Here is a 23,294-nt window from a genome sequence, read left to right as displayed (position 1 = left end):
TTGCGGAAAAACATTATTCTTTATTGAAAAATACCAGTAATACTGACAGACTTCAAAAGCAATTCACGATTCCAGAATACAAAGTACTTAATACATTTATTTCAATGTTTGTATCTCAAAAGTTAGCATTTTGTAAATCAAGATACAAATTTAATAACCTCATTAAAATATTTTTCCAGCTTTATTCTGTAAAGTCGGGTCAGGAGGTCGACAGGGGCACACGGAAAGGATGCTCCTGCCCTGTGCGCATGTGCGCATCGAGATTCCCCACATTTCCTGCACAAGACAGCTGCTCTCCCGTGTCAGAAAGTGTGGGAAACACGTCAAAAGGTAGCCTGCTTTTCTTATAAACCACACACTTCCATTGCAAGATTGCTCTTTGGAGAAAGTCTTCTAAGAATGCCACTGTAAAACCATCCAATAACTGAATCTGAAAAACTATCATCAAAGAGACCGGCTGTTACCATCACCATGGTCTTTGCTGAGCTGCGGGTAATAACTCTATGCTTGTTTAGATGCGAGAAACAAAGAGCGTGTACAAATGTAACTGAAACCCACACAGGGCACGAACTAGGCTCAGGGGGTAGCAGTGCTAACTCTAATCACTAGTAGCTTAGCTGGAGCAGCCACGCACGCATCCCCAGCCAGAGCAGCACCGAGAGCTGCTGGATTCCTTATGTGTAACCTTGGTACCCAAGTCCCCGTCTTTACACACCCCAAGCCTTGTTACCTTTTATGTCACAGCAACAGGACTTGGAGAATTACTAGTTGCTGTGTTGAAACAAGTATACAGCATCCTGTACTGTCAAAAAGCAAATACTGTGACCAGGAGCTTTCTTCACAGCTCTGACCCTGAAGCTGCCAAGCATTCAGTGCTGGGCAAGCAGCGGTAACCCCGGTGAAGCAGCAGACACTACAGGAATCATGGCCCGACGGATTTCCGAATCCTTTTCTATCTACCATTGGTCCTGGGGCTGTTCCATCCCCTTGTAGACTACACTTGCTGTTCATTCCAGGGTCGCGTTTAAGGAGGAAGGGTGTCAGGTCATATAGCGGGTAATGGCTCTCAGAGCATACAGGAGCTCTGCTTGCATCCGAGCTTCTATAAGAAGCAGATTAACGTGAACCTGAGTATAAAACACAACATCATGTAAGAACAGATCATAAATACCACACTTTTTCAGTGTGTTCAATTAAAAAAAAAATGTCCCAAGTAAGTACAGGGATTTGTCCCTCGACATGATGAGGAACTGGTTTCAGGATTCTCCTTGGATACCCAAGTCCCTGGATGTTCTAGCCCTTACACTAAACAGTACACTATACACATGACCAATGCACAGCCTCCCACTGCTACAATGTAAAGGACATATAATGGTTGTTACGCTGTCTGGGGAATGACGACAAGCTACTGGTACCCATTTGGCACAAATACAACCCTCGCGACTATTTGTGATACTCAGTTGGCTCAATTTAGGGATGCAGAACTATGACCTTGAAGGGAGAACTGTATATTGTATGTGCTACCAAAGCACTTACGTCTTCATTTGCTAGCGCAATATCAGACTTCTTTTGTGATAAATTTCTTATTTTACATTTGACTGCATGTCTTCAGGATATTTGTTAACAGTTCAGAAAATCTGGGCACTGTCCTGTCAGACTCTTAAGAGTTTCCTTCAAACCATCCATTTCTAGAAAGATGCTTTCAAGAGAGCCCATTTCTGCCCATGCCCACTTTTAAAAGACTCTTGCAAAATGGTCTTGGGTGGAGACAGTTATGCCAGATTTCTGAGGACAGACTGGCGCATTCTCGAGATTCGGGCCTCTCTTAAGGAGTCCCTGAGACAGGCATTCTGGAACGATGTTTTTCAGGCTGCAGAGGTGGGGGTGGGGAGGTGGAGAGCCACTAGATTGTGTGAAGGAGTGTAACAGTCACTGCGAATCACAGGGTGGCCCAGCCACCCTGAGTGAGCACATACCTTCTCAGAGTGCTTGAACTGCCTCCAGAAGCTATCATACATTCTTCTGGTAACCTTTTCAGGAGTGCAGACAACAGTTTTGATATAAACTTTAAAGCTACGGTCCAAAAGCTGGTTAATCTCACCATAGTCATAGTCATCGTATCTGTGAAAAGACAAAGGAATGGACTTGTGTTGGTGCATGACCTCTTTCCTATGTGCAGCCCACACATATGTAAACACACACTTTTCTCCGCCTTGTATGATAAGGCTTTACGATGCTTATAAATGGGGTGCATGGAAAAGCAGAAAGGAAAGGCAGGAAGGACGGAAGTTTTCAGGGGCTGAGCAGACCATTCCCGCAGTGCGCAGTACTAACACCCTGAGCAGACCATTCCCCTGATGCCCTGAGCAGACCATTCCCGCAGTGGACAGTACTAACACCCTGAGCAGACCATTCCCGCAGTGGACAGTACTAATGCTCTAAGTAGATCATTCACAGTCAAGAACACACAACCATGGTGAAACCAGCTCTGATTTCTGATGAGTGCTGAAATTAAGAATTTATATTTATTAGCATTATTATTACACATCATAAGATGGTGATTTGCTTGTGTTAAAATTTTCTGGGGTCAGATGAGGGAAAAATTCACAGGTAATGGCAGGGATGGCTGGTCTCTCAGAATCTCATGCTGTCACTTTTGGGAGAGACTGAAATGTCTGATGTGCAGCAATGTCTGCTCCAACCACTAAATCCTGGGTTCAGATCACACAGGCATTCAAGTTCCCTATATACCTTTAGTGGAAAGGGGGGGACGCTCTTGGCAAGCTGGTCCTAAAGCCATCCAACAAGACTGAAGTCAACAGTCTGGGCACCGATTAGTAGAAATTAGTTTAAAGCTGGTTGGATGTACTTTAAAGACCTGAACAGTGTAAGTTAAAGACAGCTTGAAGGTCTCTGATAAAACAATACATGACAAAGCAGATTTATGGGCTAAAGCATCCAGAAAGCCATGCAGTGTGGAATTTGTGTATGGGAAGGTAGTGCATGTATATTTTCTATGAACATGTCATGTTGGAAACCTAACAGGACTGAGGGAGTTCCAAGTAGCTCAGGAGAAGTTACTCTTCAGAGGGGCTGGATTCCAAGAAATATGAGTGCTTGGAGACAGAAGATGACCCAGACGTGTTCAGTGACCAACTCTGCTTCCTATGTATGTGCTGGGACCTGCCTGCCTGCCTGCTCTTCCTCCTGGAAGGCAGTTGTCACCGGTCAGGTCCTTACTTCTGCCCCCGCCTGTCCAGTTAAGGGAAGGAAACATGGAAGCCGTGGTTCTGCGATACACAGAGCTATAAAACTAGTGTAGTGCACATACGTGTGTACACGTGCACTGCAGGCACCCCAGTTCTTCCGGGTAAAGGAAAAGTCTTCATAAGCATAAGGACACAGACTGACCGTATTCCAAACATGCAGTGAATATAGTTCCAGATGGCCCGTCGGAGCATTGAGGTATCCACATCTTTGTGCATTGCCATCGTGTTGTAAGTAAGATTGTAAGCAATGTGAAATTTCTCGTCAATTAACTGTCCCACATCTGGATAAAGACGATTCACCAGAGAATAACCATGGTCTTCCCAGCAGTAATCCTAAACACAGGGAGGACAGGAGTTATGGATACTTGAAACATGGCAAACAGCTGTGTGTCCACAGTGCTACAGCACAGGAGGTCCCCTGCAGCTGGAATCTGTACGCTGACTTTGAACTCAGTTTCCTGGATGCTTCAAGTTCACTCTCAATTTCTATATTGCAATGAGAGAAAGGTTAGGAATTGTAATTCGGTCAAGTTTAATAACCAAGGGAGCCACAGATTTTCAGCTCGCCCGCTCTCTAGCGGTCTCCAGAGGCTACCCAGGTTAGATCCCTCTCCTATAGACCATCACTGCAGACATTCCAGTGTTCCTCGAATTCTGTAAATTTCTAAGCCAGCTCTGGTAGCTAATGCCTGTTATCTGAAAACTTGGAAAGAAGAAGCATGGAGATCAAACGTTAGAGACCATTCTGGACTAAATAATAAGACTATGTCACAAAACAAAAATGAAGAACACCTAGCTCATTATGCCCACCACTCCTCCTCCTCCTCTTCTCTCCCATCTGACTCGCATTCCCATTAACCAAGTCTCCCAGCTCCTTCCCTATAAAGTCTCCTCGATGCCCATCTCCTCCCATCTTGCTCCTGTGTTTTCCTAGAACATCTCTTTTTGACTTTATGCCACGACGCTCAGTCGATGCCCATTCAACAAACTGCGTCAGCATTTAGGGCAACCCCAGGTTAAAAGTCCTTCCCGCCAATGGCGGCAGGAAGCCTCGTCTGTAACTTTCAGTCTTGTCACAGCCTTCACTGGATACCTCAAGCGAGACTACACCCCAGCGCCTGCCACCCTTGGGAAAGCGCCCAGCACTGAGGGGCATTTCCAGCCGCCCTGTTCTCAGCCCACAGCGTCCACATTCTCATCTCTCTCCAGGAAAATTGTAGTACCAAATACTCCTTTCAATTCTGAATTTATTATATCTCATTACAACTCAACTCCTCCTTGTGCCTAAATTTCGTCTTTTTAAACACTGTTTTAGTTTGGGTGGGCGCACAGAAGCAAAAAACGTCTCAAAAGTTCAACTAGTTTCATGACTCTGATAAAAGAAGTTATTACTTAGCACTGGCCTGTAAGGGCTAATTGGGCACGTTGAGAGTGTAATTCACCTGCTTGGCATTTACTTAACTATTAAACAATAAACTTAAGACGTATAGTAAGCTGTAGCACGATTCTGCTGATCAACCGAAAACCTCACGAAATTAAGAGAGCAGAATAGATAATCTGTAAGTGTTGCTGATTTATAATTCTCAGCTTCCGTTTTGGCCCCAGGGGAGAGAGAGCTGCTGCTGCTCTGTAGACCCGACCTGCTAAGCACTGAGCACACTCCTGAGCTCCAGGTGACTTTATCACATGAGGACACAGAGAGAGAGAGGAAGGTTTCTAGACAGCTATGACATACAGGTTACAATGTTACCTGGACACGAAATGTGGGAACATGCATCCCATGTCTAGAGAAGTCCTTATAGCCATAGCTGGTGTCCTCAAAGTGCCGAGACACATCCCTTGCTGGCGTGGCTTCATCCTCGTCTGAAAACAAGACGCTAATTCATTTCACCCATCGTACATAGATGTGAGATGTACCTTCTTGCCTCCATCGTGAGTGCTGAGTACAGGCATGTGTCACATGACTGGATCACGAGGTGCCAGGGGCGGAGCCCGGGGCTTTGGGTATGCTCAACAGTCAGTGCACCAGCTACACCCCCACCGCACGATAAAGTCTGGATATAAACAAGCAGTTTGCTCACCACAGAACAGAGTGTAGGAAGAACCAGATTCCCTGTGATAAAATAAACACTCATAGGACTCTGCATGGCTTTTGTTTCCTTTCCGACTGGCCCTTCTCCCTAAGTCTTCTTTAACTTACTCATCTTGAGGTCTCAAAAGTGTGGATTCTGAGTTAAGAATACCCCACTTGGATAACACTCAAGATAGCCAAATCATCTCTGGAGCTGGTGGGGCGGCTCAGTGGGTAACGGCACTTGCCACCAAGCCCAACAGCCCGAGCTTAATCTATGGGAGCCAATTCCTGACAGCTGGTCTGATTTCCGCATGCTTCCTGCGGCATGCACACCTCCTGCCGGTTCCCGCTCCCCACCGATACAATTATAGGAAGGGGAAGCGTCAGTAAAATCATGACTGATGCTCCGCCCCGTGCTCTAGAGCTAGCTGCATGTCCTACCTTTCCTCAGCTGCCGCCTTGAAAATTATTTGTGAGCGGGGAAGTCTACGCAGTAGCCTTTCTGAAAGGACACACTGGGTCTGCTGTTTAAAATGTGTCAAGATTCTATCAACAAGGAAGCTGGGCCGTGCTCAGGCTGTCCCTACCTGACGAGAGGACAAGCATGCTCTCTCTCTTTTCTATTTCAAACCGTGACGCCATCTCCTCCTGGCTGGCCTCCTCCTCATCTCGACATTCCTGTAGCTGCTTCATCTTCTCCATGAGGGCTTCGACCTCAAAGAAGGAATCGCTTACCTGGAGAGAGAACCCTGCTTATGTTACAGATGGCCGGCACGGAATGAAGTTTAGGAATTTCATTAGGTCTGTCTCATAAGCATCTTTATCTTACCAAAATGTAGTACAAATAGACTTTCTTATAATTTTAATGTACATTACAATAAATGCAACTGTTTGGGCCTGTGGGCTATAGAATTATTTAACATTTAAGAGAAAAGCATTTCAACAAATTATAATGATTTCTAACCTTAAAAATAATTATAATCAATACTTACACTGTTTTAGAGATTAAAACTTAACAGTTAGTTTAAAGCAAAAGGGGAAATTGAATATTGAAAAATTAGCTTCTACTTGCTCGGGTAAGTAAGATATACAGAGTACACACTGTCAGCATGTCTGTCATTTTTAAAATAGCAATTGTTCTATTTATGCAGCTTACCAATTAAAAGTGAGGCGTGTCCTCACATGGCCGGGGTTGGCCAGCCAGCCTCTGAATGTGGGCCGAGCTGTCACTCTCTAGGATGACTACAACAGTGTCTTATCTACAGTGCCAGGAGCTGGCACAGGAATGGCTAAGTGGAGAAGTGGCTTACACCCCAGGAACCCTACTGCATCTCTACCCTAAGTCCTGGGTCAAATCTATGGAAGACATCGAATCCATGGAAGAAGTCTTAAAACCTCATATAAATGTTCAAAGAACGTTTCCCCTTCATAAAGTTCATTTATTTTGCTGAGCACATTCCTTCCGTTTGCTTGTTTGAGACACAGACTCTCATGTAGACCAGACTGGCCTCTAGCTAGGGCAGTGAGGCTGGGGGGTGACTTTGAGCTTTGGCTCGCCTCCTGAGGGCTGAGGTTACAGGCGGGCATTTGTGCTCTGCCAACTGAGCTACATCCCCAACGTCCACGAATGTGGTAAGACCTCAAAGTCTCAGTTTCCTGACTTCCTCATCGAGCCTTTGGCTGTCATCTTCCATACTTGGAGCACTGGACCATATTGTTTACCCCATTCTGGGTCAGCACGCTGCACTTTCCATCAAACGCAACTTGTAATGTTTACATGATACTGATCCAGAGGCTGCCTTCTCCAGAATGAAGACAGCTCTAAGGGGGAGATGGTACAACACATCTACTGCTGTACTGTCAATATAACTCTGTATTAAAAACTCACATTACCTGTGTTTATACTTTATATGATATATGGCAGAGATTATGGTATACTTAAACCAAAGTACCCCATACTCATCCCTTCCTCTAGTAAGTGATGATAGGAAGTGTTTCAGTGTTTCTATGATGAAATTGGAGCTCCTAAGATAAGGTCAGAAACCAAACTCAAAACAGTGACCCAAAAAGATACACCCCAACACACATTGTTCATGTAGCTCAAGCTGGCCTCAAACTTGCTAGACAGCTGACAATGTCCCTGGATTCCTGATCCTCACCTTTCTTTCCCGGTGTTACGGTTACAGGCATATGGCACCATGCCTGGCTCAAACCAGTCTTCATTCAGTCACTGATCTGTCTTGCTCACTAATTTGCAAAGATAAATTACCCACATTTTAATTGTTTCTAAGAAAGATAATCCTTGGTGAATTGTAGTGAAATTTTTTTAAAGGGGAAGAGAAAATACAGTATGTTTCTGTAACTACTTCACTAAATTATCTAAACTTGGGAAAGTATAATTCATCATCACCATCACCTGAGAATGATGTGTTTAGTATGTAGCTAACACCTTGAATTTATCCTGTAAGCTGGCCCCAAGTATGCAATCTCCCAACCTGGGCAGAGTGGAGCATGTCTTGAATCCCAGCACTAAGGAGGCAGAAGTAGCTGCATTTCTGTGAGTTCAAGGCCAGCCTGTTCTACATAGTGAGTTCCAGGACAGAGAGAACTACAAAAAAGAGACCTTGTTTCAAACAAACAAACAAACAATCAAACAAATGAACAAACAAACAAATACATTTTCAGTCTTCCTGACTTATTCCCAAATCCTGGGCTTATAAGTATGCCAACTATGTCTGGCAAAAGCTCAATATTAGAATGTTAATACTGTATATAAAATTATTTTTAATTTGCTATTAAGACATTTGCATCTAAAAGTAAAGTTGTATATATGTATGTACCTGAAGATCAGGCCCTATCAGCTCACCGTCCAGTGTGACAGTGTACACTACACACCTTCTAAAAGATCCAAATTAAAATCCTGGTATAGGGAGCTGCTGAATTAGAAAACTAAAGCCCCCTACTTTTTACTGTTATTAACAGAAAACAACCACGACAATCCAGAACCTTTACATTAGCCTGGTACTAAGACCAGGGAAAGGCAAGACTCCATCCCTCAGCACCCTAGCAGCTGACACACTCTCTCGCCCACACTGAAAACGTCTGAGCTGTGGTAAATAACGGGCCACATCTGGGAAGTGACATTTCTTCACATGTAATTCACTGTATCCAGAGCTAGCCCTAGTATCTGACACACGCCAGCCACTGAAGTAGGCAGGCATTCTAGTCCTTTAGGGACATTTAAGACCTTGTCACAGGACTTTGTGTTCTACAGGAAACACGAAAGGAGGAGGCAACCTGCCCAGCATCAAACCCATAAACCGGAAGTCCGTCCCCCTGCACAATCTGCCTGCCCCTGTGCTACGGGGGGGGGGGGGGGGGGGGGGGGGAGCAGGTGACCACAATGCTAGCTCTGTGAGGTTTATTTTCAGCACAGAATGAAGCCTTTTCGTTATTAAGAAGGTGAGGAATGCTGACCCACTATACACAGGAATTAAAGTTACAGGGAAACTCAAACTGTGAAACCCTAATGACCAGAGTGATCCCTGGGACCCATGAGAGGGGAAAGGAAAGAACCAACTGCACACATGTGCACACACACACACACACACACACACACACACACACACACACACACACACACACTGAAAAAAATCGGGGCTGGAAAAATAGCTCAGTGGTTGAGTTCAATTCCCAGCAACCACGTGGTGGCCCACAGCCATCTATGGTGGGCTCTGATGCTCTCTCTATTCTATAAAGTCATGCATGCAGTCAGAGCACTCTCATATACATAAAATAAATGAATCTTTTAAAAAATCAAACTGTTCTGGCTTGCCTGAAAGGAATAAGAAGGCAGAAGGCAGACGTGAGACTATCTGTCTCAGTTACTGTTCATTGCTGTGAAGAAACATCAGAATCAAGGCAGCTTGTAGAAGAAACGAGTTGGGAGCAGCTGTAAGCTTCAGTCAGTCCATTATCATCATGGAGCATGGCAGCTGGTGGGCAGGCTTGGAACTTACATCCCGACACACAGATGGCACGGAGAGAGAGCTGCTGGGAATGGCTTGGGCTTTGAAACCTCAAAGTCAACCCCAGTGACACATTTCCTGCAAGTCCACACCTACGGATCCTTCCCAGACAGTTCCACCAACCGGGGACCGAGCATTCAAACTCATTCAAACCCCACAGCATTTTAACAAATCTACATTCAGTTGGTATCATTAGACTCTATATATGTACAGAAACAAAGGGGAAAATCGGAGACCAATGTTGACCTCAATTTCCTAAAAGCCGAACAATTTTGCTAGAGGAAGGGGAAGAAGAAAGGAGGAGGAAGGGGAGGAACACGCAGACGACAGCAATGGCTACTCTGCAATGCCAGGAGATTCCCCTTATCAGGGCTGTACTATTTTAAGCCGTCCCTTACGTCCTAGCTGTGGACACTCAGTCTTAGCTGGTCCCGGTCGGCTCATGGACCTATGATGGGTGTAGCGTCCTAGAAGAGCTCACACTTTCCCATATCCCTCAGTGCAGTGGTTCTCAACCTTCCTAATGCTGCGACCCTTGGGACAGCTCCCCATGTTGTGGCCACCACCCTCCCTCAACATAAAATTACTCTCATCGCTGCTTTCCAACTGTAACCTTGCCACTGTTATGAGTCATAATATAAATATCTGGTATGCAGGGTTGTCTTAGGCAAACGCTGTGAAAGGATCATTTGACCCCCCCCAAAGGGGTCACAACCCAAAGACCGAGGACCAAGACCTCAGCATCTAGACTAGGGATGGACAGAAGTAAATTCATCCTTAAAAGATAGATCTAGCAGGACAGGGGTGGGACATCCCCTCGGTTCCAGGACTTGGGAGGCAGAGGCAGGTGTATCTATGTTAGTTTGAGGCCAGCATGGTCTACGGAGCTTATTCTAGCATAGCCAGGGCTATACAGAAAAACCCTGTTTTGAAAGAAAAACAAGAAAAGATATAGCATCTCTATGGATTTAACAGGACAGGTTTTTAAATAAGCAAGATTGGGAAAAATTATAGCAACTAGTTTTATTAGAATCTCATAACCAGTAACACTTACTGAGATGTTTCCTGCTGAGTTGAATTGCATCTCATCCATGTTGTGATTGCCGTTCGTAATGTCACAGATGCAGTAGTTACTAACGGAGGGAGGTCTGAACGTGTGGCCACCATCACAGTGAATCTCTGGACTAATCCCACAGCCAAACGTGAACGAGGCAAGAGAGTGATAGTGAGTGAGCAGAACCACAGCATGGACCAACTCTGCCAGAGACCAGCTGTGCTCCTCGGCTTTCAAAAGCCCCTGGCAGATGAGAACAGACGTTTAATTTAAAAACTGACTTTAAACAGGACTAGATGCCATACAAAGCCCGGCTAAGATCACAATTTAAAATGTATAAGCCCTATAATTTGTTAAATTTTATTTAAAAAACCTATTTAGAAATATGAACTTAACATCTACTGGCACAGTGTCAGTTTAAATCTCTGAAATAAATGGTTTTAAAATGTAATAGGATTCTATCTTGCTTGTAATCGGTTGCTGTGCTTCAGATGTTGGGTAAGAATGAATCACAGGTTGCCGGTGAAAATACAGATTTGTGTTAAAGTGGACACCTCTGCTGGAAATGTTTGTTTTTTATTTAATCAGGCCTCGTAAAGGAACTTTAAAGACAATGGCTTGAGCAATTTCACTCTACAGATTCTTAGAAAGTTATGCATAAATCCTACAATTCTTCAAATTCACTTGCGCCCCAGGCTTGTATTATTTATTTTGTAACACTGTGTGCCTTTCCTTGCGATCTAAGTAGTATATTAATCATACTCAAACACTATACCTTCTTGACAATTTCTTATATTATGTAACAGTGTCTAAAATGTCCTATAACACAGATGGACAACACTGAAAATATGTTTTAAGAGTTTCTATCATGTGGTACATGTTTCCAGAAAAAGCTTGGGTTTTCTGTTTGTTAATTCTAGAAGCAGAAGAAACTAGTTTAAGACGTCATCTACAAATAAGGGTGAATGTGCTGCCACTTCACACCTGTAAGAACAGACGAACTCTAAAACACTGACCTCAGCTGGCAAAGATGAGGGGCAGCAGGGATGAACCATGGTATAGCCCTCTGGAAGACACCGTTTGTGTCTTCCAAAGCACACTGGCTCGCCGAGCCATCCAGGAGTCACACGCCCACTTATTTACCCCGGCAGGCTGAGGACTTTCGTCCCACAAAGTGTTTACATACGAATATTACAATTTTATTCATACCAGTCAAAACTGGCACTTATCAGGAGGCCCCTTAAGTCCATGAATGGGAGTGTCATTCAGCAATAAAAATAAATGACCTATGAAGTCATTTTAAAAAGATAAGGACCAGATGAGGTAGCGCATATCTGTCATCCCAGCACTCCATAGGGTGAGACAGGGGGATCAAAAGTTCAAGGCCAGCTTGGGCTACGCGGTGAGTTCCAAGCCAGCCTTGACCGCGCAGCAAGAGCCTCTGTGAAAACAAACAAAAGACCCTCAAGTAAAAGGAAAAGCGCATGCGCATATTGCTAAATGAGAGTCAGTCTGCAAGGCTCCGAACCGGAAGTCCAGCTGTAAGGCATTCTGCAAGCAGCACACGGCAGACGTCAGCCGAGGAGCCGTGTGGGGACTCAGGAGGAAGCTGGCACAGTGACCGCTTACTTCTCTGTACTGTACAGTGATGGTAACAGGCTGTCATGCCCTTACGGACAGCTCCTGCTGAGAACTATGAACTTTAGATAAGAGCAGTGTAGCAGGGCTGCTCATCGCTCACAAGTAAATGGACCACGGAGTCCAGAGGACAACAGCCACGAATGTGTGTCTTTGGATTTTCTACCTGGCTTCCCTTTTCTCCCTCCCTCCTTTCCCTTCCCTTTATTTTTATTTTATTTCGTTTTGAGACTCACTCAGTCTTACTTTCCCAAGGCCAGCTTCAAACTCGCTGTGTGGCTGATGGTGACCTTGAACCCCGGGTCCTCCTCCCTTCTTTTCCTGTCACCCCAGTGCTGTGCTGGGATTACAGGCTGGTTCCAGCAAATCCTGCCAGACAAGCGTCTCCCACCAGAGCCACACCCCCAACTTCCTATCCGGGTTTTCGTACAAACCCAGAACTGGTCTCTAAAAACCAAAACCAAACCAAACCAACGCAGAGCAATATCCCTTTAAGAAAATGTGACACGCTCATACGGACCTCGATGTCTTCTTTGGTAACGAGCCAAGGCCTGTGGGCTAATACTTTGTTAAGTTCTCCTAGATTTTGTAGTTTTTGAGGTGCATTCTCTAAACCATTGAGCCACTTGGGGTCCCCACCGACATGGAGGAAGTCATTTACGTGTAGATTTACTAGATAGGAACACTGATGCCTTGCTGCGGCCTGCACAGAAAATAAAAAGACATAATTATGTTAAAAGTTTACACTACTACAAATCTGCTTTCTTTACACAAAATAGGTTTTTGAGTATTCTGTTTTAAGTTTTCCAGACAACAGAAATGCAGATTTTATTTAGAAATTTTAAAAATTCAAAAGTACCACTGAAAACATCTCAGAAATATTTCAGTAACAAAAAATTCCTTCAAAAAACAGACTTTAGAACAGGTGCCACTGTGGCAGCTTTCAGTCCCTCAGACTAAGGGGTGTGTGAGGGTCTCTTCACCTTAGTTGAACTGTCAATCATAAAATGACGGGCTATTATGCACAAACTGAACAGGCTTACCATCAGATATGTCAGCATAAACCATTCATAACAAGGCTATGATCCTAACATTTGGGAATGAGTTCTGGGAACTCATGGTCACCCTCCGCCATATAGCAAGTGTGAAACCAGTCTAGGCCACACAAGACTTTTGCCGGAGAGGGAGAGAAGGAGAGAGTGGGAAGCCGGGAGAGGTAGTGTTTACATCTCACTCTGTGCTCTTGTTTTTTGTGTTTGTCAAGACAGGGTTTCTCTGTATAACAGCCCTGGCTGTCCTGGAACTCACTTTGTAGTACTTTAACCCTTAAGAAAGAATGGCTCTGTACCAGCAAGATAGCTCAGTGGGTAAAGACCCCTGCCACTAAGCCCGGCAACCTAAATTTAATCCCATGGTGGAAGGAGAGAGCTGACTCCTTCAAACTGTCTTACACACTAAATTTTAAAGGAGTAGTCCTTGGCACTGTATAAAAATACATGTAGTACTTTTTGTTATACTTGAAAGCACACTTATTTAAAACCAGAAAACATAGAAGCTATCTGGTAAGAATATGATTACAAGTCAGAATATAAGTATTTATCCTTGTATCAAAAGCATTAGCTAACTCTCTTAAAGAAAATTAACAAAAACAGGCAGAAAGAATCTTTCATTATATGTCTACAAACCATTATCCCTATGTAGTGCCGGTAATAGAGGGGTAACGGCCCATCCATTTGCAGTAGATAGTGTTGAGTTTTTAAGAAACTTTCTAAGTATTGTGGGTGGAAAACCATCACTAATGTAATGTTATCCAAACGACCCAACGCAGCAAAAGAATCTGCAAATAAAGCATGCGTCTGTGCGTCTTCACTCCCCACTTGGAGAATCTGAAAACGAAGAGAAAACTACAGTTACATAAAGCACAAACTAGTGTTAAAGAAAATACGAATGGGCTGCATTGTTCCAATCAGAAGAAGATTAAATTTTACTTAAGAGGGGGTTATGAATTTAAGCTTGTGGCAAAACAGGAGAATAGTTCCATTATATGGTGGGGATAAACAACAAAGGCTGAACTGAACTTTAGTCAAAGGGTATCTAGACAGGCTGCTTGCAGACTTGACAAGAAGCGGATTTAGACTGCTAAATGCCCAGGCCTTGCAAGCTGACACGAAACCTTTCCCGAAGTCACTATTTTCATTTAATGAAAAGAGAGCCACAGCTAAACAGCAAATAGTTCTTACGGCAATAGAGCATCGATGCTTCTACTAAAGGCGGAGTCTAGCGTGAGTTCGTGCCAACCTGCGGAAGTGTGCAAGACTCAGCACCTCTGTTTCCAAGCATACCTAAGCAAGCTCCAAATATAAACAAGTGGAGGGCGAGTCGAAAACAAGTCTAAATGCATCATGAAATACTAGAAATCAGTATGACTACGACAGCTTTCTAATCCCATAAACTCGGTGCCAAGGCATGACTAACTCTGAATAACTGTGTAAAACATGTTGTTGACCAGCAATCATTTGGATGCCAAGATGTAGGTCATGAAAATGTTTCCTTAAAAGCAGGCAGTTCGCTGTGTACTTTCAAAACAGTGTACCTCCTTCTCTGGGATGAACCTGCTTGGTCCATGTCCTAGTGGCCGAGGGATTCTGATTCCAAGTTCCTAGAAAAGAAAATTACACCATCTCAGACCTCCAGCAGTAACCACCACAAACTGAGGCTAAAGGAACATGACGGAAAACAGCCAGTTCAAAACAGACAGGCTTGCTATAGTCATTTCTTCTCATGACTATATATACACACCAGCTATTTGCATCACACAGCTAACACCTTATAATATGACTGACTAAAAACAATAAAACCTGTCCCACTAAAACCAGAGTTTTGCATAAAGCACTTGGCAGAGAATCTAGAACAGAAAGTTCAGTACACAGCTGCCAACCTTGTGGGCTGTCAGTGATACAAAACAAGACCAGTGTGTTTGTACATCCAAAACTCAACACAAACATTCGTACACCTTGCCAGGAAATAAATACAAAAGCAATACCTTCATAAAGACATTTTAAGCGGAAAGACAAGCAAAAGCTACTATATTGATACTAACACCTCCAAGTATGCAGAGAAGTTATGACAAGTAAAAACTAGTTAGCTAAATTCACAAAAGAGAGAGGACTATGGTGAGCAATGTTTTCTCTGTGGCTGAGTGAAACTAATTCAGGAAAACTAATTTTGCTTCTAAGTTTGTTTACCTTGTTAACCTCTGCCTCTTACACTGACAGAGTAGTATATTAACAGGGAGGGACAGATAGCCTATGGGTAGGACCTCCTCTCCCAGGACAATGTTCTCAGATACAATATCAAAATCACCATAATAATAAAACTCGACAGCAGCCAATTCAGGATCACTTTAAACAGTTAAAGTAAATACATGTGAAGAGTAATTCTTATTTGCACAATTACATTACATACAATACTGTTTTTGTCTAGATGAAGATGGAGTCTGGGGCCAAGCATAAAACCTGAGTGCACTATGCATCCAGTGTTTACATGGGTTCCCAGGATTTGAACTTAAGACCTCACACTTATAGGGTGAATGCTTTTACCCGCTGAGCCATCTCCCCAGCACAGCTGCTTTTAAGAACTGGGAGAGAACAGAGAGAAATTTGGGCTAAGTGAATAAAAAACTTTTGGATACAATGAATTAAAAAAAAAAAAAATTCAGGCAAGGCTAGGAATGTAGCTTAGTTGTTAGTGCTTGTCTAAACCTGCAATCCTAGCACTTAGGCAGTGAAGGCAGGAGGATCAGAAGTTCAAAACCAGCCTCAGCTACACAGCAAGTTCTGGCACCCCACCCCAAAAACAGCAGGCAGGATAAGAGGATCTTTATCTGGAGAACGCAAAGTAGATCATTTGCCAACTGAATCGATGATGTATCAGTTGTATTGTATATATTAAGACACATTTTCCTGGACACTGGTAGCTTCTTTACTGTGGCTATTTAACACACTGAAGATAGTGTGTGACATTATACTCATTCGAAGCGACACTTCACTAGTCTAGTCATGTAAGTGTCTCAGTTTTAACAATGTATAATATGTTCCAGAAGAGAATTTGTTCCTCGTGAAACAAATGTAGCCACTTATATAAAACAATGACCCCATCACTTAACTTCTAACTTTGACCAAACTGTATATATGTTAAACAGAATTCACTGGGGAAAAAGTAAGAAGCTGAGCCCAACATTTTTTCTTCCCCCTTTCCCTCATCTTACAAATTATCTAAACAATGTGTATTTAGGGTTGCAAGGGTTTATTACTCATCTTGTAACTCAGACACACACTACACAATACATATAGGTCTTTCCAAATAGACCATTTGACAAATGATCTTGGGACAACTGGTAGTCACTCAGAAAAAAGAAAAAAAAGAAAAAAAAAAAAAAAAGGAAGTTAGATCCCTAAGTCATATTTTTAAGCAGAGTTAAACATGAAAAAAACAAACCAGAAAAAAAAAAAATAGCTCTGGCAAATGCTTATGGAGTGAAATAGACTCAATAATGCTACAAAACCCAGAAATCAAAATTAAAGACTGATAAATCTGGTAATGACTCAGACTTCCATGAGGAGAGGATACAAAGTCTAAGACGAACAGAAAACTTGAAAGGTGTTTCAAAAGAGGATTCAAAGAAAAGGGAATAAGAAGGGCTGAGACCACGCCCAAGTCTGTCCCCTCCAAAACCCATCAAATTAATTAAAGGGACCGCTTTTTTCCTTCAAAAAAGAAATCTTAACCTGGAAAAGTCTGAGGCTGGGTGTGGGGGCGCACGCCTTTACTCCCAGCACTTGGGAGGCACAGGCAAGTGGATCTCTGTGAGTTCTAGGCCAGTCTGGTCTATTTAGTGATAGACCAGAGACAGCCAGGTCTATGAAGAGACCCTGTCTACAATAAAAACACCTGGCTGTGTTTGCGAAGGTGAAGAAATTGTCGATTGCTGCTAAAGCATGCTGGAAAAGAGTTTAAGGAGTAAGGAAGACAAGTTGCCACAAGTTCTAAAGGGGGTTGGTCTGCAAGGAAGATGAAAATCAAAGTCAGGTAATCTTGGAGTCAATAATTGTATCTTAAGTGGGAACCTACACACATTTGTGTACTCACGTGAAAAGGGAAATCATTGCAGTGTTGTTTCTAATAACATGTGCGTGCGTGTGTGTGCATCTGTGTGTGCGTGTATGCGCGCGCGCGTGTGTGTGTGATACCAAACTGATACCCATACAACTTTCAAAATAAACAGGTTTAATTATTATCATTCTGGTCTTGTTTCTATACCACATTCAAACATTAAATACAAAATTATAATGAAATAATAATTTCACATCTCCTATAAGGTAGCCATGAATACTTCATAAAATAGAATTTGCAGAACAAGGTGAAACCTGCCTTTAACCCCTGCATGCCATGAGTTCGAGGCGGCTAGCCTGGTTGACATAGTGAGTTCCAGGTCAGCCAGACCAGGGCTACATAAGGAGACCCACCTTAAAAAAAAAAAAAAAAAATTTCCAACAGCCCTAAGTAATTCTTTTTGTTTGTTTGGGTTTTTCTTTGGTTTGGTTTGGTTTTTGGTTTTTGAGATAGGGTTTCTCCTAGTTGTCCTGGAACTCACTCTATAGACCAGGCTGGCCTCTAACTCAGAGACCCACCCGCCCTGCCTCCCAAGTGCTGAGATTAAAGGTGTGCGCCACCACCAGCTGATAAAATGAAGTCCACCCTCTAAGTCACATTTAGTGCCCATGTTGAACGCCCCCCCCCCCAATCTTCAATGGCCAAGGGACTGTCCTTGATTCCACTAGACATATTTTCTGCAAGGGTGAAAAACTATTTAAAATGTTAAGAAAGAGGAAATAACACCCATGGGGGAGGGCAGGCATCCCTGGGATGGATTAGATGCCCTCTGCACAGTGATGTCAGGACAGAAGAACAGGAAACTAAGTCAGACTGTCAAGGAGTCCTGGCGCCCAAGACTCTCTCTTCATTGTGTATCCATGTCTAGTTCCAGGTGGGACAGTTTCATTCGGCTCGTTATGTGAATTAACAGGTGACTCCCAGAGAACCCGAGGCTGAGGCTGTGCAGCTCACAAAGGGAAAAGAGAGGGGAGGGTCAAAGGTGTGAGAGCAGAGAGGAGACAGGTGTACTAATCAACTCTTCCTCGCCCGAGAAGGGTGAGCCACACTGACATGACAGCCATGGTTATTTCTATTCTAAGGTCAAATACATTTACCCTCCTTATTAGGGGGCTAGGCTTGAAGGGTGGTAGACTCTCTCTTAGCCAACAGACTCGGTACATGACATGGACCTTCCTGCTTAATTTTATGTCCATCAGAAAACAGAGGGCTAATCATCTGGGGTGTTACTAATGAGCTCTGATACTGTATCCCAATTAGTGTCAGACCGGGTACAGACAGGAAGCCGACTGCCTTTATCCAGCATCCCAGGTCACACAAATTAGCCTCTGAGAAAAGTAAGCTGGCAACAGTTTCCTTAGGCCATCCTACAGGACCTGTTCTCACTGTTGCATAAAGGCCCTTCATCTTGCAAAGTCACTATGGTAGAGCACACACTGGCAGCACGGTTGAGTGAGAAAGTTCTCGGCCAGCATGTGCAAGGCCCTACATTTGATCCCCAGCATGACTGAGTATCTGTGTTATCGTGTCCTGAGAAAGAAGTACAGGGCAGGCACCAGGGTTTGGGACAAAATAAGGACTTCTGTTTAGTAAGTTTGTAACCCCCACAAAAGCATTAAGTTGACAACAATAGTCCAATCCCTCACAACTACCTCATGTGATATGACAGAACAGTTTACAAAGCTCTTGAGGGTGTGTGTGTGTGTGTGTGTGTGTGTGTGTGTGTACTCGCACACACATCAGAAATGTGTGAGAATCAAACTGCTTTTTAGTTTTCTGCTTACTCTCTGATATAAACAGACAAAAAAAAAAAAAAACAATCTCAAGCTAATTATGTTAATAAAAAGTTAAGAGCAGCAATCATAGTTCTTAAAGTATTAGGAGCCAAGTACTGTGTTAAGTACTATTGCCTACAAACAAGGGACATGTAATTTATGGTATTAAAATCTAGACAATGTATATGTCTTTTTTAAAATCCTCATAAAAAGAAGGCAGTGTCTTCAAAGCTTTATCAGTCTGAGAGGCTACGTCAAACTGAATGCATTTTTCTAACTTCCTAGGTAGGTCACTCCAATTACTTTTCCTTCTATAGTTGTGAGACCTCAGTTAGGCTCTGATCAAACCTTATAACCCAGATCCGAAGAGGCATAACTGCCAAGCACAAATGGCCATGTTGAAAAGCAATTGCAGATGTGAATCAGTCCAAACCTCTCAGAGGTTCTCTGGGAAGATGTGGCTGGGAAAGCTAACATGAAAACTAAGACTCCCCACCCTCAACCATGCTAATGACCGTCTTTGAAAGAGATGACCAGAGTCTCCACCATCACAATCTGTCCTGTTTCTTCATCAATGTCACAGAAAGAGTATGGGCTGCACCAGTGTCTGGACAGTACAGACTGTATGAACAGCGCTGGTGAACTGACAGCACTTTCCCAACCCCATGCTTCACTTTGCTGAAGACTTGTGTACATCAGTCTCCTTAAGAACCAACGACTACAAATGCAATACCGAAGAATCTGTCCACTCATGAAATATCAATCTACCTCCTTGAAAAATTAGGTAAAAAGACATTCTTTGAAGCACTTTTGTACACTGGATGCATTAAAAAAAAAATTCCACCTAGATATTTTAGCATATGACTTACAATCACAACACTGATATCACTTGTTAAAAAAACTTACACAAGTAGAAATGGTATTTCAACAAAGCAAAGAAAGCAAAAAGTCATATAACAACTTAAACTCTTCCCTGCACTTTCCCTCTCTTGGAGAGTCCTTGTCTACATAGCGTAATGTGGATTTCTTTCTATCAAAGAGCTTCAGCAGAACGGAGAACTAGAAGTATCCACATTGAGATTTCTTAAGCGACAGCAAGACGTACTGTATTTCTTCCTATTGTCATTAACACTGCTAGGCTATTTGAAACACAGGAAGTTGGGTACCTCTGAGAGAGAGAGAGAGAGAGAGAGAGAGAGAGAGAGAGAGAGAGAGAGAGAGAGAGAGAGAGAGAGAGAGAGAGTTCCATGAACCATGGTTTAGAAAAAGAAAAACTTCCTGACTTCAAAGTATTAACGTTTGGGTTGGGGATGAGGCTTGGTGGTACAGAATCTGCCTAGCATGTACAGGGTCCTGGAGGAGGAGGAAGAGGAAGACAACTTTTGGAAGCTTGCTACTGGAGAGAACTGTGCCAGTGCATTTTTGTGAAGGGACTGGCTTCCCACGAACAACCACTTCCTAATTTTTCCTACATGCTAAGTGCAGCTTCCTAGTTTGCTGAACACAACCTCACAGGCAGTTATAATCAATACACAAGCTACTTCAGATCTTTGGAAATTCCAAGTCTGAGCCGAGGTTTGAGGATTTTGCCCACAAACGCTGCGGTCAGAAATAACAGAGCTATTCCCGTGTGGCCACTGGGGTTCCTTCCCACTCAGAATGAGAGCAGACAGATCTGTGATGGCCTGCACACAGAAACTGTAAATGCTGACCCAACACTTTCACACTGTGGCCTGTTCTTAGCAAAGCGTGCAGAGCAATGCCTTAGGGGTTATTTATTTATTGATACCTAGTGTAGAACTCAGAGCCTTCACAAGCTAAGTAGCAGTCCTACTGGCTTTAGAAATTATTTAAAGGTTGTCTTGGTATCTGTAAACAAGCAGCATGCAATGTGTCTATGAATGTTAACGTGTAGGAAACAACATTTGGTGTTCTACACCCTTCATGGGATGGTTTCAGTTTCCGTGACTATGTGTGGTGTACTGATTAATGGACTATTAGAAAATCAGACCTGTATCACTTTAATGTGCAAAATAACACGGAGATTATTCACATTTAGACTTCTTGAGCTAAGAAAACACAACACTGGGATTTCGATTCCAATTTCGGGATTTCTCTCTCATCCCTTCAGAGTCAAAGCCTCTGAATGTTCCAATTTTAGGAACGTTATATTAGCTATTTTCGAACACCATCCTATTTGCAACACTTACAAAAACAAAACAAAACACAAAACCACGAAGAAATGAAATAGTTCTGCAGGCCGATTCAGGCACAGCAGGGAGGGTTTAACAAGGGCAAACGCTGCGTGGAGCAGTACAGGGCTTGGGTGCGTTTTTACGCCAGGCGATATCATTTAACCGACTCAGATGTGTCTCTAAACCCAGTCGGCGAGGGGAGGGCGACCGGACCATCTTTCTGACCGAGCGCCAGCGGAGGAAATCCACAGGCTGTGTGACCCGAGACTTCAGCTCTGCTGCTCGGACTCGTGCGCACCGGCGCAGCAGCAGACGTTATTCTGTCCCGAGGCCTCCGCTGGGTGCCCGGGTGGCCCGCCGGGCGGTCCAGTCCCTCGGCCCAGGCCGCGCAGCCCGGAGGGGGCGTCTGCTGCGATGCTGCGGGTGCGAGCGTCGGCGGTGCTCGATCCGCCCGTCCCCAGCCCCCAGCCCTCGCCCGCCCGGTACCTCGTCCTGGCCGCGGCCCCCGCCGCACCGGTGGCAGCCCAGCAGCTCCGAGACGGCCAGCGAGGCTGCCGCGAACGCCTCGTTGCCTGCGGCGGCCAGACGCATGTCGCCGGGACGGCTGCGGCCGCGGTCGCTGCAGCGCTACGGTCAGCGCACCGCGCGGGCGGGCGGGGCGGGCGGCGCGGACAAACAAGCCGCGAGGCCCCGCCCACGCCCGTCACTCCACTGCCGGGGCGGGCGCGCCCACCAATCCCGGCCCGCGGGGAACCGTAGCCCCGCCCCTTGGTGCCTGGGGCTGGGAGCGTGCGGACCCGGCCAGCAAAAACAAGCTGGGAGGCCGAGCGCCCTGCGATGAGCTAATTCTCGCCGTGAGAGCCGGCCCGCTGGGTAGAACCCTCGCTGGAAGGTGCATCGTGTGTCCCGGGACTCGGGGAGAGGCGACCTGCCCTCCGGTCCCGGACCTGGGCCGGCCATTTACCCACAGGCACTCAGCGACGCCCCCTAGACGGGCCCTGGCAACGCCAGGAGGAACCCAGTTTTCCTTATGCTGTGCAACCACTGAGATTCCCCTTCCTTTCCGATGCCCGGACGACGCGGAATGGCTGCACGAATTGGCCTATATGCTACGTAAAATTTATTTTTGGCAAGCGATGTAGAAAACTATAGGTACCACTTTTCTTGGCAGCTGGTCTCCCAATTGTCTTTCCTTAACTATATTCCAGGACATTACAATCTCTACTATTCCTTCGCAAGTTGCAAAGAACAGACGCTTACATATTCAGGTTAAAAAAAGGTTGGGACACATTCATAGAAGGAAATACATGGAGCTTTTAAAATACTGACAGACGCCAGTAGGACTCCAAAATGAAAATAAGTTTCAGTGTTAGCAATTGAGGTTACAGTGTGTCAGAGAAGACTAAGTTGCGCTTTCAGCTCTTGAAGGTTCTATTCTGAAAGTTTAAAAATGGTTACTTTTTATTTTTTCTCCTCCAGGCAAGACTGCTGTTACATTTTCCTTTAAGCCCCCGCCCCCCCCTCCCCCCCCCGCCAAAGCTTCTCTTTTTTAACCAAGAAAAGCAAACTGCTTTGGGTTAATGTTAATAAAAGGAAGGTGACCGAGAGGTCTAAGCCCTTTTCCACTGAAAAGCCACAAAAATAAGTGGTACAATCAAATCTCCACTCAGCCCTAAACAAGCAATAGAAATCCATTAAGTCAGTCAATTTGAAGCAGCAGCTACCCTCTCAAATAAACCGGCAGTAAATGAGTAACTTGGAGAAATAAATGTACTTGATATGTGGGATTGAAATTTATAAAGGCTAGTTTAAAAATGAGCAAAGTACATGAAAATTAACGACTCTGGAATTGCTGGGCTGTGATTCTAATTTTTGAAGTTATGGTTTTAGTTTATTTAGCAGGGCATACAATGTTTATTATGTTAAAATTGTCCTCCATTGCAAAAATAGCAAGTACTTACCTTTCTATTTACAAGACACAAAGGAAAAGCATGAATCCAGTGGATCCCAAGATGGTTTAAAATAATTAATTGTCAAATTAAAGCTGTATATTGCACATATGGTGTCTAATATTTAGAGCTCAAAAAGT

The 23,294-nt window shown here is 44.1% G+C and overlaps 1 protein-coding gene across 1 annotated transcript; it reads right to left on the bottom strand.

The window, feature by feature from the left end:
- LOC127215174 (sestrin-1) lies at window positions 1–21,823 on the bottom strand. The gene is made up of 10 exons (XM_051175573.1): window positions 21,692–21,823; window positions 14,657–14,722; window positions 13,749–13,949; window positions 12,584–12,766; window positions 10,426–10,668; window positions 5,931–6,078; window positions 5,020–5,132; window positions 3,412–3,602; window positions 1,977–2,121; window positions 1–1,127 (listed from the first exon to the last, which is right to left on the bottom strand). The coding sequence occupies exons 1-10, from the start codon at window positions 21,794–21,796 to the stop codon at window positions 1,041–1,043; spliced, it is 1,482 nt and encodes a 493-aa protein (XP_051031530.1). The 5' UTR covers window positions 21,797–21,823; the 3' UTR covers window positions 1–1,040.
- Window positions 21,824–23,294: the final 1,471 nt, after the last annotated feature.

The sequence above is a fragment of the Phodopus roborovskii genome, unplaced genomic scaffold (genome assembly GCF_943737965.1).
Source record: "Phodopus roborovskii unplaced genomic scaffold, PHOROB, whole genome shotgun sequence".
Lineage (NCBI taxonomy): Eukaryota > Metazoa > Chordata > Mammalia > Rodentia > Cricetidae > Phodopus > Phodopus roborovskii.
Note: the sequence above shows the minus strand (reverse complement) of the source record. Positions and strands in the feature narration are given on the sequence as shown.